This window comes from Bufo bufo, chromosome 2 (genome assembly GCF_905171765.1).
Source record: "Bufo bufo chromosome 2, aBufBuf1.1, whole genome shotgun sequence".
NCBI classification, from domain to species: Eukaryota; Metazoa; Chordata; class Amphibia; order Anura; family Bufonidae; genus Bufo; species Bufo bufo.
Window position 1 is genome coordinate 574,677,231 of NC_053390.1, and position 12,317 is coordinate 574,689,547.

Genomic DNA, 12,317 nt, shown 5'->3' on the forward strand with positions numbered 1-12,317 from the left:
GTGGTCTGCCTATATTGGCGGTACGCCACTGGCTCCATGGATGGAAATTCAAGAAAAGCTATGGTTGTCAGAAATTTTAAAAAAAGTTTTATTTTTAAGTAGTAAAACAAAATAAAAACTATACAAGTTTGCTATCGCCATAATCATATTGACCCGTAGAATAAGAACATCATGTCATTTTTTGCCATCATGTCAAAACCCAAAATAAATGGTAACATTAAAAAATACATCAGAAGAAGGAAATCCAGCACTTGTTAAAACATCTTCGTTGTGATTTATTGATTATTCATAGCAAAATAAATCACAGGAACATTACAATGGTTATGATTAAGAACACAGCTTGTGTTTGAAATGCGTCAACAGATGCAATTGTGTCATGTTCCTGTGATTAAGGCCTCATGGACACGACCGTTGTTTGGGTCCGCATACGAGCCGCCGTTTTGGCGGCTTGGATGCGGACCCATTCACTTCAATGGGGTCGCAAAAGATGCGGACAGCACTCTGTGTGCTGTCTGCATCCGTTGCTCCGTTCCGCGGCCCGCTAAAAAGATATAACATGTCCTACTCTTGTCCGCACTTTGCGGACAAGAATAGGCATTATATTGACAGCCGCCCGTTCCGTTCAGCAAATTGCGGAAGGCACACGGGCGGCTCCCATTTTTGCGGATCCGCAGTTTGCGGACCACAAAAAATGTCACGGTCGTGTGCATGAGGCCTTATTTTTCTACGAATAATCAATAAAGCGCAACAACGATTTTTAAACAAGGGCTGGATTTATTTCTTCTGATGCTTTCCGGCTCTGACTTTACCCTCTCCGTGCACTGGATTCTAATCTAGTAGGTGAGCTGGAGTATATATACATGTTTATTAAAAAATACTACTTGTACCACAAAAAATAGGATCTCATATGACTGTGTGAATGGAAAATTAAAAAAGTTATGGCTCTTGGAACGTGGGAAGGAAAAAACAAAAATGCAAAAATTAAAATGGGTTTGGTCTTGAAGGGGTTTGGGTTTCTGTGTGATCTTCTCTATGTTGCAGTTAAATTTAGGTTTAGACTGGGGGTTGTCTGGGTGGTGGACATGAGTTTTGAGGAATATTTGGGATAGGGCTAAATTCTCCTACAAGCTCATACGTTCATTCTAAGCACATCCATCTAGAATATGTTATTTGCACTCATTTCAGAAAAAGGAAAGGAATAGGACCAACAGGATCTGTGGTCTCCCTTTTCAATGGGCCCTATGTTTCAATCTTCGCTTGGTATTTATTTCAGGAGATAAAGTCATACCGCTGTTTGTTCCTCAATGTGGAAAATGTAGATGTTGTCTAAATCCAGAGAGTAACTTCTGCAGCAAAGATTTGTACGTATTTTGTCTATTTAAATGTATGTATGCAATATTTTGTGTGTGTAAAAACAAATGTTAAAAAATTTGAATTTCATGGTTGGGGCCATTTTTTGAGGCAGGAACATTGTGCCTGTTGTAAAACAGGTAAACTTAAATGGGTTATCCTGGAATTAATATTGATGACCTATTCTCTGGAAAGGTCATCAATATCAGATCAGCGGGGTCTGACATCCGAGACCCCCACCAATTAGCTGTTAGAATAAGCCAGTGCTCCATAAGTGCAGTTGCCTCTTCCTAGGCCATGTGATGTTACTGTACATCAGTCACGTGGCCTTGTTGCTGCTCAGCACTATTAAAGTGAATAGGGCTGAGCTGCAATACCAAACACAACCACTGTACTATGTACGGAGCTGTGTTTGGAAAGTTGACGGATGTCAGCTCTGCTCACCATAGCTCTGGTGTGCGTGGCGGCTCCCTGAAACAGCTGATCAGTGGGAGTGCCAGAACTCGGATTCCAGCTGATGTGATAATGATGACCTAACCTAAGGATAGGTCATCATTATCATTTCCTTGATAACTCCTTTAAATTCATTCCTAGTCTATACATTTAAGTTAGAGCAAACTTCTTGAAATTCGATTTCTCTTTTTGGAAGATTTCTAATATTAACAAGATTAACACATGCAACGGTGAACAAAAAGTCTCACCACCATGGCTACAAATGTCATTACTACTATTACTGGATGGATGATGGTGCTACTGCTGCTACTATTTTTCAGACATTTTTCAGTCTTCCATTTTCCAGACATTTTATTATGAGGCACATAAATGAAAAGTCATGGGTTTGGTAAACAGATTATTAAATGGTACTAGCAAAATTGAGATTGTTTTTGCAAAGTACTTTATTTTCTGTAATTTAAAAACAGAGGTGCAATTAAATATCCCGAATCCCTCCCCTTCCACAAACAAACTGCACATTGGCATTGACAATTTACAATGGTAAATTCACGCCTTTGAACTAGCCAGTCTGATGCAGTAATCGCTCACTGTACAACACATTCAGTAACACAGCTATGGTAATAGTGTTTGCCTTATTATTGCGGTAAATTATTGAAAGTAATAACATACATTCACTAACACACAGCTTGCAACAATGCAATTTTTTGCAGTGAAATATCTTTGAACTAGATGATTTGATGCAGTAATGGCTTCAGTAACATGGTTATAAATTGCATTACTGATGTAAAATGTTTTTGCTGTATCTACCCATTATATTGCAGTGCATTCAGTAAGATGATTATAACGCACCGTCTGAGATGCTCAGTTAAAACAGTAAATAGAAACTGATTTCTAGGACTCAGTACTTGCAAAAATGTAATTTGTATGGCAATAAGCCTATTAGGTGTAGAAAGAAATGTATTTCCCCCTAAAAAACACCTGGCCGTTTTTTCAGGAATCTGTAATGTATAACTAGTTGTTAGAATCTGTGATGACAGTAGCCTTCCAGCAAATACACTAGTGACCAGACTCTCACTTCTTCACTCTCTTTACCTGATCAAATTCCTTAATATATCCAAAATTCCAAAAGTGACAGGTGGTCACACTCCTTTCCCCTCCCATAACCCTGCACCTTTCCCCACCCACTCTGACCACAGTCCCTCCCAGTCCTTCCCAAACCAAGCCCAAATACTGCCCCAAATCACACCTAAACACCGCCCATTCAACGCCCCCTTATTCTGTTAGATCTGATATCACGTCAGTAATTCAATTAGGATACCTAATAAGTCTATTTTTTTTACAATTATTTAGGTATTAGGTAGGGGCTCATTTTTTGCAGGATGAGGGGATGGTTTTATTGGCACTATTTTGGGGGCTATATGACTTTTTGATCGCTTGCTAATACACTTTTTTTATGTAAGGTGACAAAAAAAAATCTTTTTTTTTTTTTTACCGTGTTAATCTGGGGGGTTAGGGGTATATTTACAGAGGAGATTATTACAGAGGGTGTCTCAAGTCTGAGAACCATCGTTTTTTTGAATAGTCAGTTGCTAAGTTGGTGAAGGGGATTATAAATTTAGAACTCCATGGAAGTGTGGTACTCCCTAAAGCAACCAAGAACGCAGAGGCCCGGATGATCGGGGCACATGTCACATTGAGTAGTGGTGTCCTTCCGTATCCCCCTCCTGCGACACACTCTGCATTTTTTTGGGGTTCGTCCCTTCTTTCCAGTATGGGGGACCACACCTGGAAAGTGTTGGCCAGGGACGATCCGGGCGCCTCCAATTCTTGAGGTAGTCCCACCTGCTCTTTCCCGGTCAGAAAAGATCAGGGTCTTGAGGACTGCCTCATAGAACTGGAGGAATGTCCCTGTGTTGCCAGCGCTCTGGAACAGTACAAAAGACTTGTACATGGCAACCTGCACCAAGTAGACCGCAACTTTTTTGTACCATGCCTTGGTTTTGCGCATGGCGTTATATGGCTTGAGGACTTGATCAGAGAGATCAACTCCTCCCATATACCGATTGTAGTCGACGATACAATCGGGCTTGAGGACCGTTGCCACGGTACCTCACACAGGGACAGGGGTGATGCCGTTACCATGAATTGTGGACAGTACAAGGACATCCCTCTTGTCCTTATATCTGACCAGCAGCAGGTTTCCAGTGGTAAGGGCACGGGTCTCACCCCTGGGGATAGGTACTTGGAGGGGGTAGGCAGGGAGGCCACGCTGATTTTTCTGCACGGTCCCACAAGCGAACGTGGATCTGGCGGTGAGGGACTGGAACAAGGGGATACTAGTATTAAAGTTATCCACGTATAGGTGGTAACCCTTATCTAGCAGTGGGTGCATAAGGTCCCACACAAGTTTCCCGCTACCACCCAGAGTGGGGGGACATTCTGGGGGTTGAATACGGGAATCTCGCCCCTCGTACACAGGAAACTTGTAAGTGTACCCTGAGGTACTCTCACAAAGTTTGTACAGCTTCTTGCCATACCTGGCCCACTTTGAGGGAACATACTGGCGGAAAATGAGTCTCCCCTTGAACGTAATGAGAGACTCATCAACCGCGACCTCCGTTCCAGGTACATAGGCCTCCATGAATTTGGCCCCAAAGTGATCGATGACCGGCCGTATCTTATACAGACGGTTATAGGCAGGATCACCTTGGGGGGGACATGCTGCATTATCTGAATAATGCAGGCATTTCCGGATGGCCTCAAATTGGGAACGTGTCATGGCCATACTGTAGAGTGGGGTCTGGTAGAGGACGTCCCCACTCCAGTACAGCCTGACACTGGGCTTTTTGACTAGGCCCATATGCAGCACGAGGCCCCAAAACGTCCTCATCTCGGCTGCACTTACCGGGGTCCAGCCACCGGGCCTAGCCAAAAACGAGCCCGGGTGTTGAGCGACGAACTGTTGGGCGTACAGGTTCATCTGCTCCATCATCTGCTCACTGAAAAAAAGACTGAAAAAGTCGTATTCAGTGAGGCCCACTGTAAATCTGGATTCCTGATTCACCAACAAAATCAGGAATTGCGGGCTCAAAGTTCTCTGGGGTACACCAGACAAGTCCACCTGCAGGGGGCTCAGGTGGACTGACCTGGTGGGCCGGAAAACTAGTAAGAGCCCTAGAGCTGCTCGTACTAGGCAGGGCCACAGGGTCCCTAGCATGGGGGTCCCCTCGATCCGCCGCTTTGGCGCTTTGGGGGCTCATCATCGCTTGATGATGAGGAGGATGCAGATGACAACAGGAACGTGGGGTCATCCTCATCCTCACTGGGGCTCTCGGACTCGGAGGCAAGGAGGACGTATGCCTCCTCGGCCGAGAACGTCTGGCGGGCCATATGGGAGTGTGTGTCTGCGTGTGTATGTGCGTGTGTGTAAATCTTTATTAGGTGTGCGTGTGTGTGGGGCACGGGTGTTCACACACTTACCCTATAGCTATAAAAAAAAAAAAGAAAGATCCCTAACTAAAAAAAGTTTTAAAAAAAAGTGTAAAAAAGAAAAAAATAGACAAATGCGCTGTGGGGCAGGGTGGGCGATGCGCTAACAGTCGCCGGACGCAAAGAGTGCCGGCAACAGATAGCGCAGGCAAAGAAAAAACAAAAAAACCAAAACCTTTGGTTTAGCACCCCGGGGGGGGGGGGGGGGGTCTAGGGTCACACAGCTAACTGCTGTGAACCCCAGACAACTGATCAGGGGGCTCACAGACCAAAAAAGTTTTTTTTTTTTTTTTTTAACCTAATCTAACCCTAAGCTTGCCCTAACTACCCCTGCCTACACCTCCCACTACCTGCCTGCCCCTGCCTCCTAAGATGCCTCATGGCACAAAAAACTCACAAGATGGTGGACAGCGTGATCTCCTGCTGCTCTCCCCGCTCCATGGACCGGAATGAGGGAGGAGAGCAGCGGCGGAGATTCAAACTTGCCGGGCTCCGCCGACATGCCGCATGGGGACCAATCGCAGGCGATCCTAAGAGGTGACGTGATTGCCACCTCACAGGATCGCAGGACGGTGATTGGTGATGTATAATCACACCACCGATCACCGTCCTTTCCGGGTTATCGGGTCATCAAAGACCCGAATAACCCAGAAACGCAGAAAACCGCAGGTATGAATTGACCTGCGGTTTTCTGCGATCGCCGACATCGGGGGGTCACAAGACCCCCCTGGGCATTGGTACAGAGTACGCCCTATGTCCTGAAGAGGTTAAAGGAAAGATACCTCTTAGAGAGCGACAAAAAAAATATACTGAAAAGATGGCGCAAGGCTATAATGAAATTAAGCAATAAAAGTCACCCCATTAAAAACAAGAAGCGGATTGTGAACCAGAGCAGCGGTTTTATAGGTTCGCTGCTTGTCTTTGCAATACCTTTAATTACTAGCTCGATAGCTAATAGAGTCGGCTGCTCATAATGGAGTATGCAGAGAAAATGTTCCTGGTTTCCAAACACGAGCTGGACCGCCTGAAAAACCATCTGTAGAAACACCAGACATACGCCAAACTGCAACGCAGCATTTAGACGGCGAAATTAGAGAAATACTACACCATTTCAGATGATGAAAAAATGAAGACCTCATGCACACGACGTTAAAAACGGACACACTGTCAGTTTTTCATGGCCATTTTGCATCAGTGTGTGCATCCATTTTCTGGCCGTGTGTTCGTTTTTAATGTCCGTTTTGCATCCGTTTTGCATTAGTTTTTCATGTCCGTTAAAAACGGACATGAAAAATGGATGAATTTGATTGGCAGTTATTTCTAGACCCACCCTTCTGAGAACACCCACAGGATGGTAGGCCCCCAGCTAAATAAATGTCCCCTACAGTGTATATAATTTTTTTTTGCTGCCCCCAGCTTTAATAATGCCCCCATGTAGGCCCCCAGCTAAATAAATGTCCCCCACAGTGTATATCATTTTTTTAACCCCCCCCCTAGCTTTAATAATGCCCCCAATGTAGGGCAACATCTTAAATAATGTCCCCTATAGTGTGTTTCTTTTTTTCTTCTTATTAGGGCCGCCAGCTTTAGGTCCCCCATGGTTTACATGGATTTAATAATGCCCCCAATGTAGGGCCCCATCTTAAATAATGTCCCCCATAGTGTTTCTTTTTTTCTTTTTTTTTAGGGCCCCCAGCTTTATGTCCCCCATGGTTTATATAATTTCCCCCATAGTGTGTTTCTTTTTTTTAGGGCTCCCAGCTTTATGTCCCCCATGTTTTATATAGCTTTAATAATGCCCCCAATGTAGGGCCCCATCTTAAATAATGTCCCCTATAGTGTGTTTCTTTTTTTCTTTTTTTTAGGGCCCCCAGCTTTATGTTCCCCATGGTTTATATAGCTTTAATAATGCCCCCAATGTAGGGCCCCATCTTAAATAATGTCCCCCATAGTGATTCTTTTTTTCTTTTTTTTAGGGCCCCCAGCTTTATGTCCCCCATGGTTTATATAATGCCCCCATAGTGTCCTGCAACCAAAAAACAAACAAAAAAAAACACAAACCCTCACCTTATCCACTTGCTCATGCTGCAGCAGTCTCTTCTCTCTTCACAGAACGGGACCTGCCGAAGGTGCGCGATGACGTCACTGCGCGCTCCCATGTGGTTACGTCACCACGCAGATCGCAGGTCCTTCGGCAGGTCCTGCTCAATGAAGAGAGAAGAGACTGCCGCACCGCGAGCAAGTGGATGAGGTGAGGTTTTTTTTTAACCCCTAAATGGCATGTGTACCCGTTTTTAACAGCCATTAGTTTGGGTGCACTCCTGTCAATCGGCCGTTAAAAACGGTCCCATTGATTTCAATGGGGTCCGTCCGGCCGTGAAAATGGCCAAAGATAGGACATGTCCTATTTTTGGACGGATGCTATTGACTGGCGGTTAAAAGAACGGCCATGTGAATAGCCCCATAGACTTTCACTGGTGCTAAAAAGTCGTGTGCATGTAGCCTAAGAGATACACTAATGTGTTACAAAGATACTTGATGCTCAACAAACAGCAGACCAGAAAAAAAATGTCAACCCTAACTTTGATTATGCAGCCGCAACCCGATCAACAACTATTGACAAATGATGCTTCTAGCGGAGATGATGTTAAAGAGATACTTGACAATGTTAACATAAGGTATAGGAAAAATGCAGGACTTTTGTTGAACAAACTGCGACGATCGGGTAACAAGCCGTACTGGAACGCTAGGGGTGAATTAATTTACAAAGATCAAGTTATACCAGGATCCAACATCATCACGGTTTGCTTAAGGCTAAAACGCCTCACGGGTGGGACTTCTTTATGAAAACCGAACTGAACGTGCCTTTAACTGTGATAGGCAATATAAGAACGAGAGAACTTTATGATAATTTGAAAAGGAGGTCGACCTGTGAATCTTTTGAAGCGGTTCCTACGCCTTTTAGACAGCAGCTGTTCATAACAACAACCCCTATGTTAATGCGAGGCTCTTTATTACCTAAAAAGAGAACGCCGACTGTTATAGACGTCTTGGTTAACGTTGTAACTTTTACTTTGAATGTATTTGTATGTAGCGCCTGATAATGTTTTAAATAAAAATGTAGTCCATTTTACTTTTTTACAATCAATATACTATCTTAATTAGTTAAAATTGCATAAACCGCAAGGGCGCACCGGTGATAGCAGGTACTTAAAAACATTGCTAAAATGACCGCAAATGCTGAAATATTGAGAAAACAGTACTGCACGCCAAAAGCTGTTGGTTCTTACGGCGGCGTTGAACCCTTATTCAGAGAAGTATGAAAATTTGGAATAAGAAAAGACGCAATAAAAAATTGGTTGAACAACGAGGATACTTACACATTGCACAAACCGGTTAAAAAATAATTTAAAAGAAACAAAGTTGTGCTGTCTGATATAGACGACATAGACGACCAATGGCAAGCCAATCTTGTGTCGATGATAGATTTTTCTAAAGAAAATAATAGTGTAAAATACTTGCTAACGGTCGTTGATATTCTTTCGAAATACGCTTAGACGTCTGGACTTTACAATAAATCCGGGGCGACAGTGGCAGCCGCTTTTGAACAGATATTTACGGTAAGAGGTTGGTCCCCCAGGAAACTTCAGACGGATCGGGCCAAGAGTTTATAAACAAACCTATGAGAACACTTTTTGAAGCCTTTAAAATACATCATTTTTTTACTTAGAATATGGTCAAAGCGTTGTTGGTGGAGCGTTTTAATAGAACGCTGAAAACAAGAATGTGACGTTATCTTAGAGAACAAAACACATATAGATACATTGACAAGTTACAAGACCTGGTGTATAGTTATAATCGCACGTACCACAGAACCAGTTGATGTAACAAAAGAGAGCTCTTTAACCATTTGAAAAAATTTCTCCGGCGATTATGCCGCTATTAAAAAAGTTAAACCATTATTAAAAATAGGCGACCACGTCAGAATTGTAAGCTATAAGGGAACGTTCGTGAAGGGCTATTAACAAACCTATATGGACGAAATATTTACTATTTACGCAGTAAACACTAGGGGCCTCAGTTGAAAGACCTGGCCAATGAGATCATTGAAGGATCGTTCTACGCGGATGAAGTCTAAAAAGTACCCCTTGATAAGCGACGCGTTTACCGGATAGAAATAATCATGAAAAAGAAGATTAGGGGAAAAACACTGTATTTTGTAAAGTGGGTCGGTTACCCTGAAAAGTTTAACTCTTGGGTTCCAGAAAAGCAGTTGGTGAGCGTGTAAACTATGGAAGATGGCTTGTTTTTTATTACGCTACCCTGCAACGCCTCCGCTAAACTTTACCCCGAAAATACAATCGCCGATTATATCACTAAATTAGCAAAATACATCCATCTTCGCAGTCCTTACGAAGCGGTGTTAGTAGAGATTCAGTGCCCTCATACGTGGAAAACCTTTGGGACCGGCGATGGTGTATTCTACGTCACCCGTCGCGATGACCCTGTGAGAGAGTTTTTTGTTAAATTAGGTTATTACCCTAATATGAACGAGCTGATCAAAGCCATTAATAACAAACTTGATTCTATAAAAATACCGCCTGATCAATTGCATCTAACATACGATGAGATTGACACAACCGTTTATGTAACGAAATCGAGCTTATAGAAGTTTATGCTTGGTGAAAAGTTAGGCAATATATTGGGGCTTTAGGGGTACTTGAGCAATTGCTTGAGCAAGAATGTAGACGCGGAGCACATTGTTTTGTGCTACAACGAATCTGGATTGCCTGTTTTAGAACATTTTGTGGATGTTTTAGCCGGTGATGATGATTTAGTTTTAGGAAAAGAGAACGATTTATTACCTATAAAGAGAAAAATGTACCCCGATATCAAAGCCGGATTTTATACAATGTTTGTTTATATCGATATCATTCAGCATCAACTTGTTGGCGATAGTTAAGTACAGCTTTTAAGAACTGTGGAGCTAAGCGGCAAAAATGGCGAAATAGTCACGCAAAAGTATAACAGGCCAAACTATATACCTCTCTGCAAACAACACTTTGATACCATTACAATATTGATACTCACGGATCAAGCTAAACCTGTTAAATTCAAATACGGGAAAACTATAGTGCGATTACACTTTAGACCTCACGCTGTGACGACGCATTAAAATGTTGTCCCAGAGAGTGTGCGGCAACCCGGATGCGTATACACCTTATTACATAGCGCAAGCTGGTCATGGTTTGGACGGCTTTCACGGCGCAGAATTCATGCACGGTTCTGGTCTCGCCGGGTTATTTCGTGGGTTGTTCGGGCGAATCTTTCCCCTATTCAAGAAAGGTGTGGAACTTGTAAAACTGCACGAAAAAACAGCTGCCAGGAATATTGCTAAAGATGTTGTCGCTACGGCATCGACCTCCATTATAGATCGAATAAATAGACCTACGCAAGGGCAGGAAGGCTCTGTCGTCGTGCAAATTCGGAGAGAAATGCTGGAAAAAAAAACACGGTCGCGACAGCGTCGTCCTACCCCCTTTTATGAATAAAGTAGAGCCGACTAAGAGATGTCGCCGCCAGAAAAAAAGAAGCCCTTCACCGAGTGACATCTTCTAATTAGCAGCTATGGCTTTTGTACATGACGCATCCGCTGAGTACTTAAAATCAGAATTGGATATCTTTCAAATTCCGCCCACGCAAACAACTTTTGAAAAATTGCTTTATGTAGAGGTACAACTGATAGCGGCCATTGCCAACAATACGCCTTTGGAGTTATTCATCTCTGGCAGCGATGAATATTATTGCGACCTAAATAACACTCTGTTATACGTTGTTTGCAGAATCGTTAGCCCGGATAACACAGCCATAACTGACGGATCCCGCGTTGCCCTTATCTACCCTATTGCTAGTCTTTTTAATCAATTGGACATAATGCTCGGCGACACTTTGATTTCAAGAAGCAACAACCTTTATACATATAGAGCGTATATAGAGTCCCTAATAAATTATAATTCACAGACTTTAGCTGCCCAATTTACAGCCGGCTTATTCTATAAAGATACCGCGGGGTATCATGATGACAGGGTTCTCGGCAGCTGTAATGTCTGTTTCGCCAAGAGAGCTCAGTATACGACTCGCTCTAGAAGTGTAGCATTAATAGGCCCCATTTACGCCAATATATTTAATCAGCCAAAGTTAATACTGAACGGCCTAGATCTAAAGATAAAGTTGACCAGAAACAAAGATTCCTTCTGTCTTATGTCTGCCGAGGCAACACATTTTAAAGTCCAAATACAAAAGAGTTCAAGTATCGCCAGCTGTGAGAATCGGACACAGTCTCGCTCTGTTAACCTCTAACGCAAAGTACTCAGTCGATCGCTCAGCGCTTAAAGTGTATAGCATTCTCCCCGGTACTCGCATATTTAACCACGAGAATCTTTTTCTGGGAAACATACCAAAAACAGTAATACTAGTGTTTGTAGACAACTAATAATTTTCCGGGAACTACCAAAGAAATCCTTTATGCTTCAATCACTATAATGTATGCCGCCTTATATTTGGACGGACAACAGATATCGCAAAACCGTTTCAGCCTAATTTTCAAGACTATTCAGCTGACAACGCTTTATCCGTGGATCGGTCAGAATTTTTGAACGGGTACACTTTGTTCGCTTTTGGTTTATCACTGGATCAAGAGCTGAAATTAGATTTGCAGAGCCGTGCTAAACACTATTAACATGGTTGTGTATTCCGTTCATGAAAATATTATTGAAATAAACAATAGAAGGGAGGTTTTATATGATTTTCAATAAAAATTAATAATTATGAAATTACCTCCGTTATCAAAGCAGACTTTCACGCTCACCACATATTTAAAGGTGTATTTCCGTGCGATTTATTACCGAAAAATAAAATCATCGACCGTCCGGTGGCCTATATTGTAAATACAGACATTCGAATCAGTGGAGAAAGCACTGGATTTTAATTATAATATACCCGAATGACGTATCTATTTTTTTTAT

General features: G+C 42.7%; 1 protein-coding gene across 1 annotated transcript in view; it reads left to right on the forward strand.

Annotated features, from left to right (window-relative positions):
* The window catches only part of LOC120989842 (alcohol dehydrogenase 1-like), a 74,088-nt gene that overhangs the window by 17,286 nt on the left and 44,485 nt on the right, over positions 1–12,317 (forward strand). Inside the window, exon 4 of the mRNA XM_040418198.1 lies at positions 1,274–1,361. Coding sequence (XP_040274132.1) covers positions 1,274–1,361 — 88 coding nt within the window. The remainder of the gene's footprint in view (positions 1–1,273; positions 1,362–12,317) is intronic.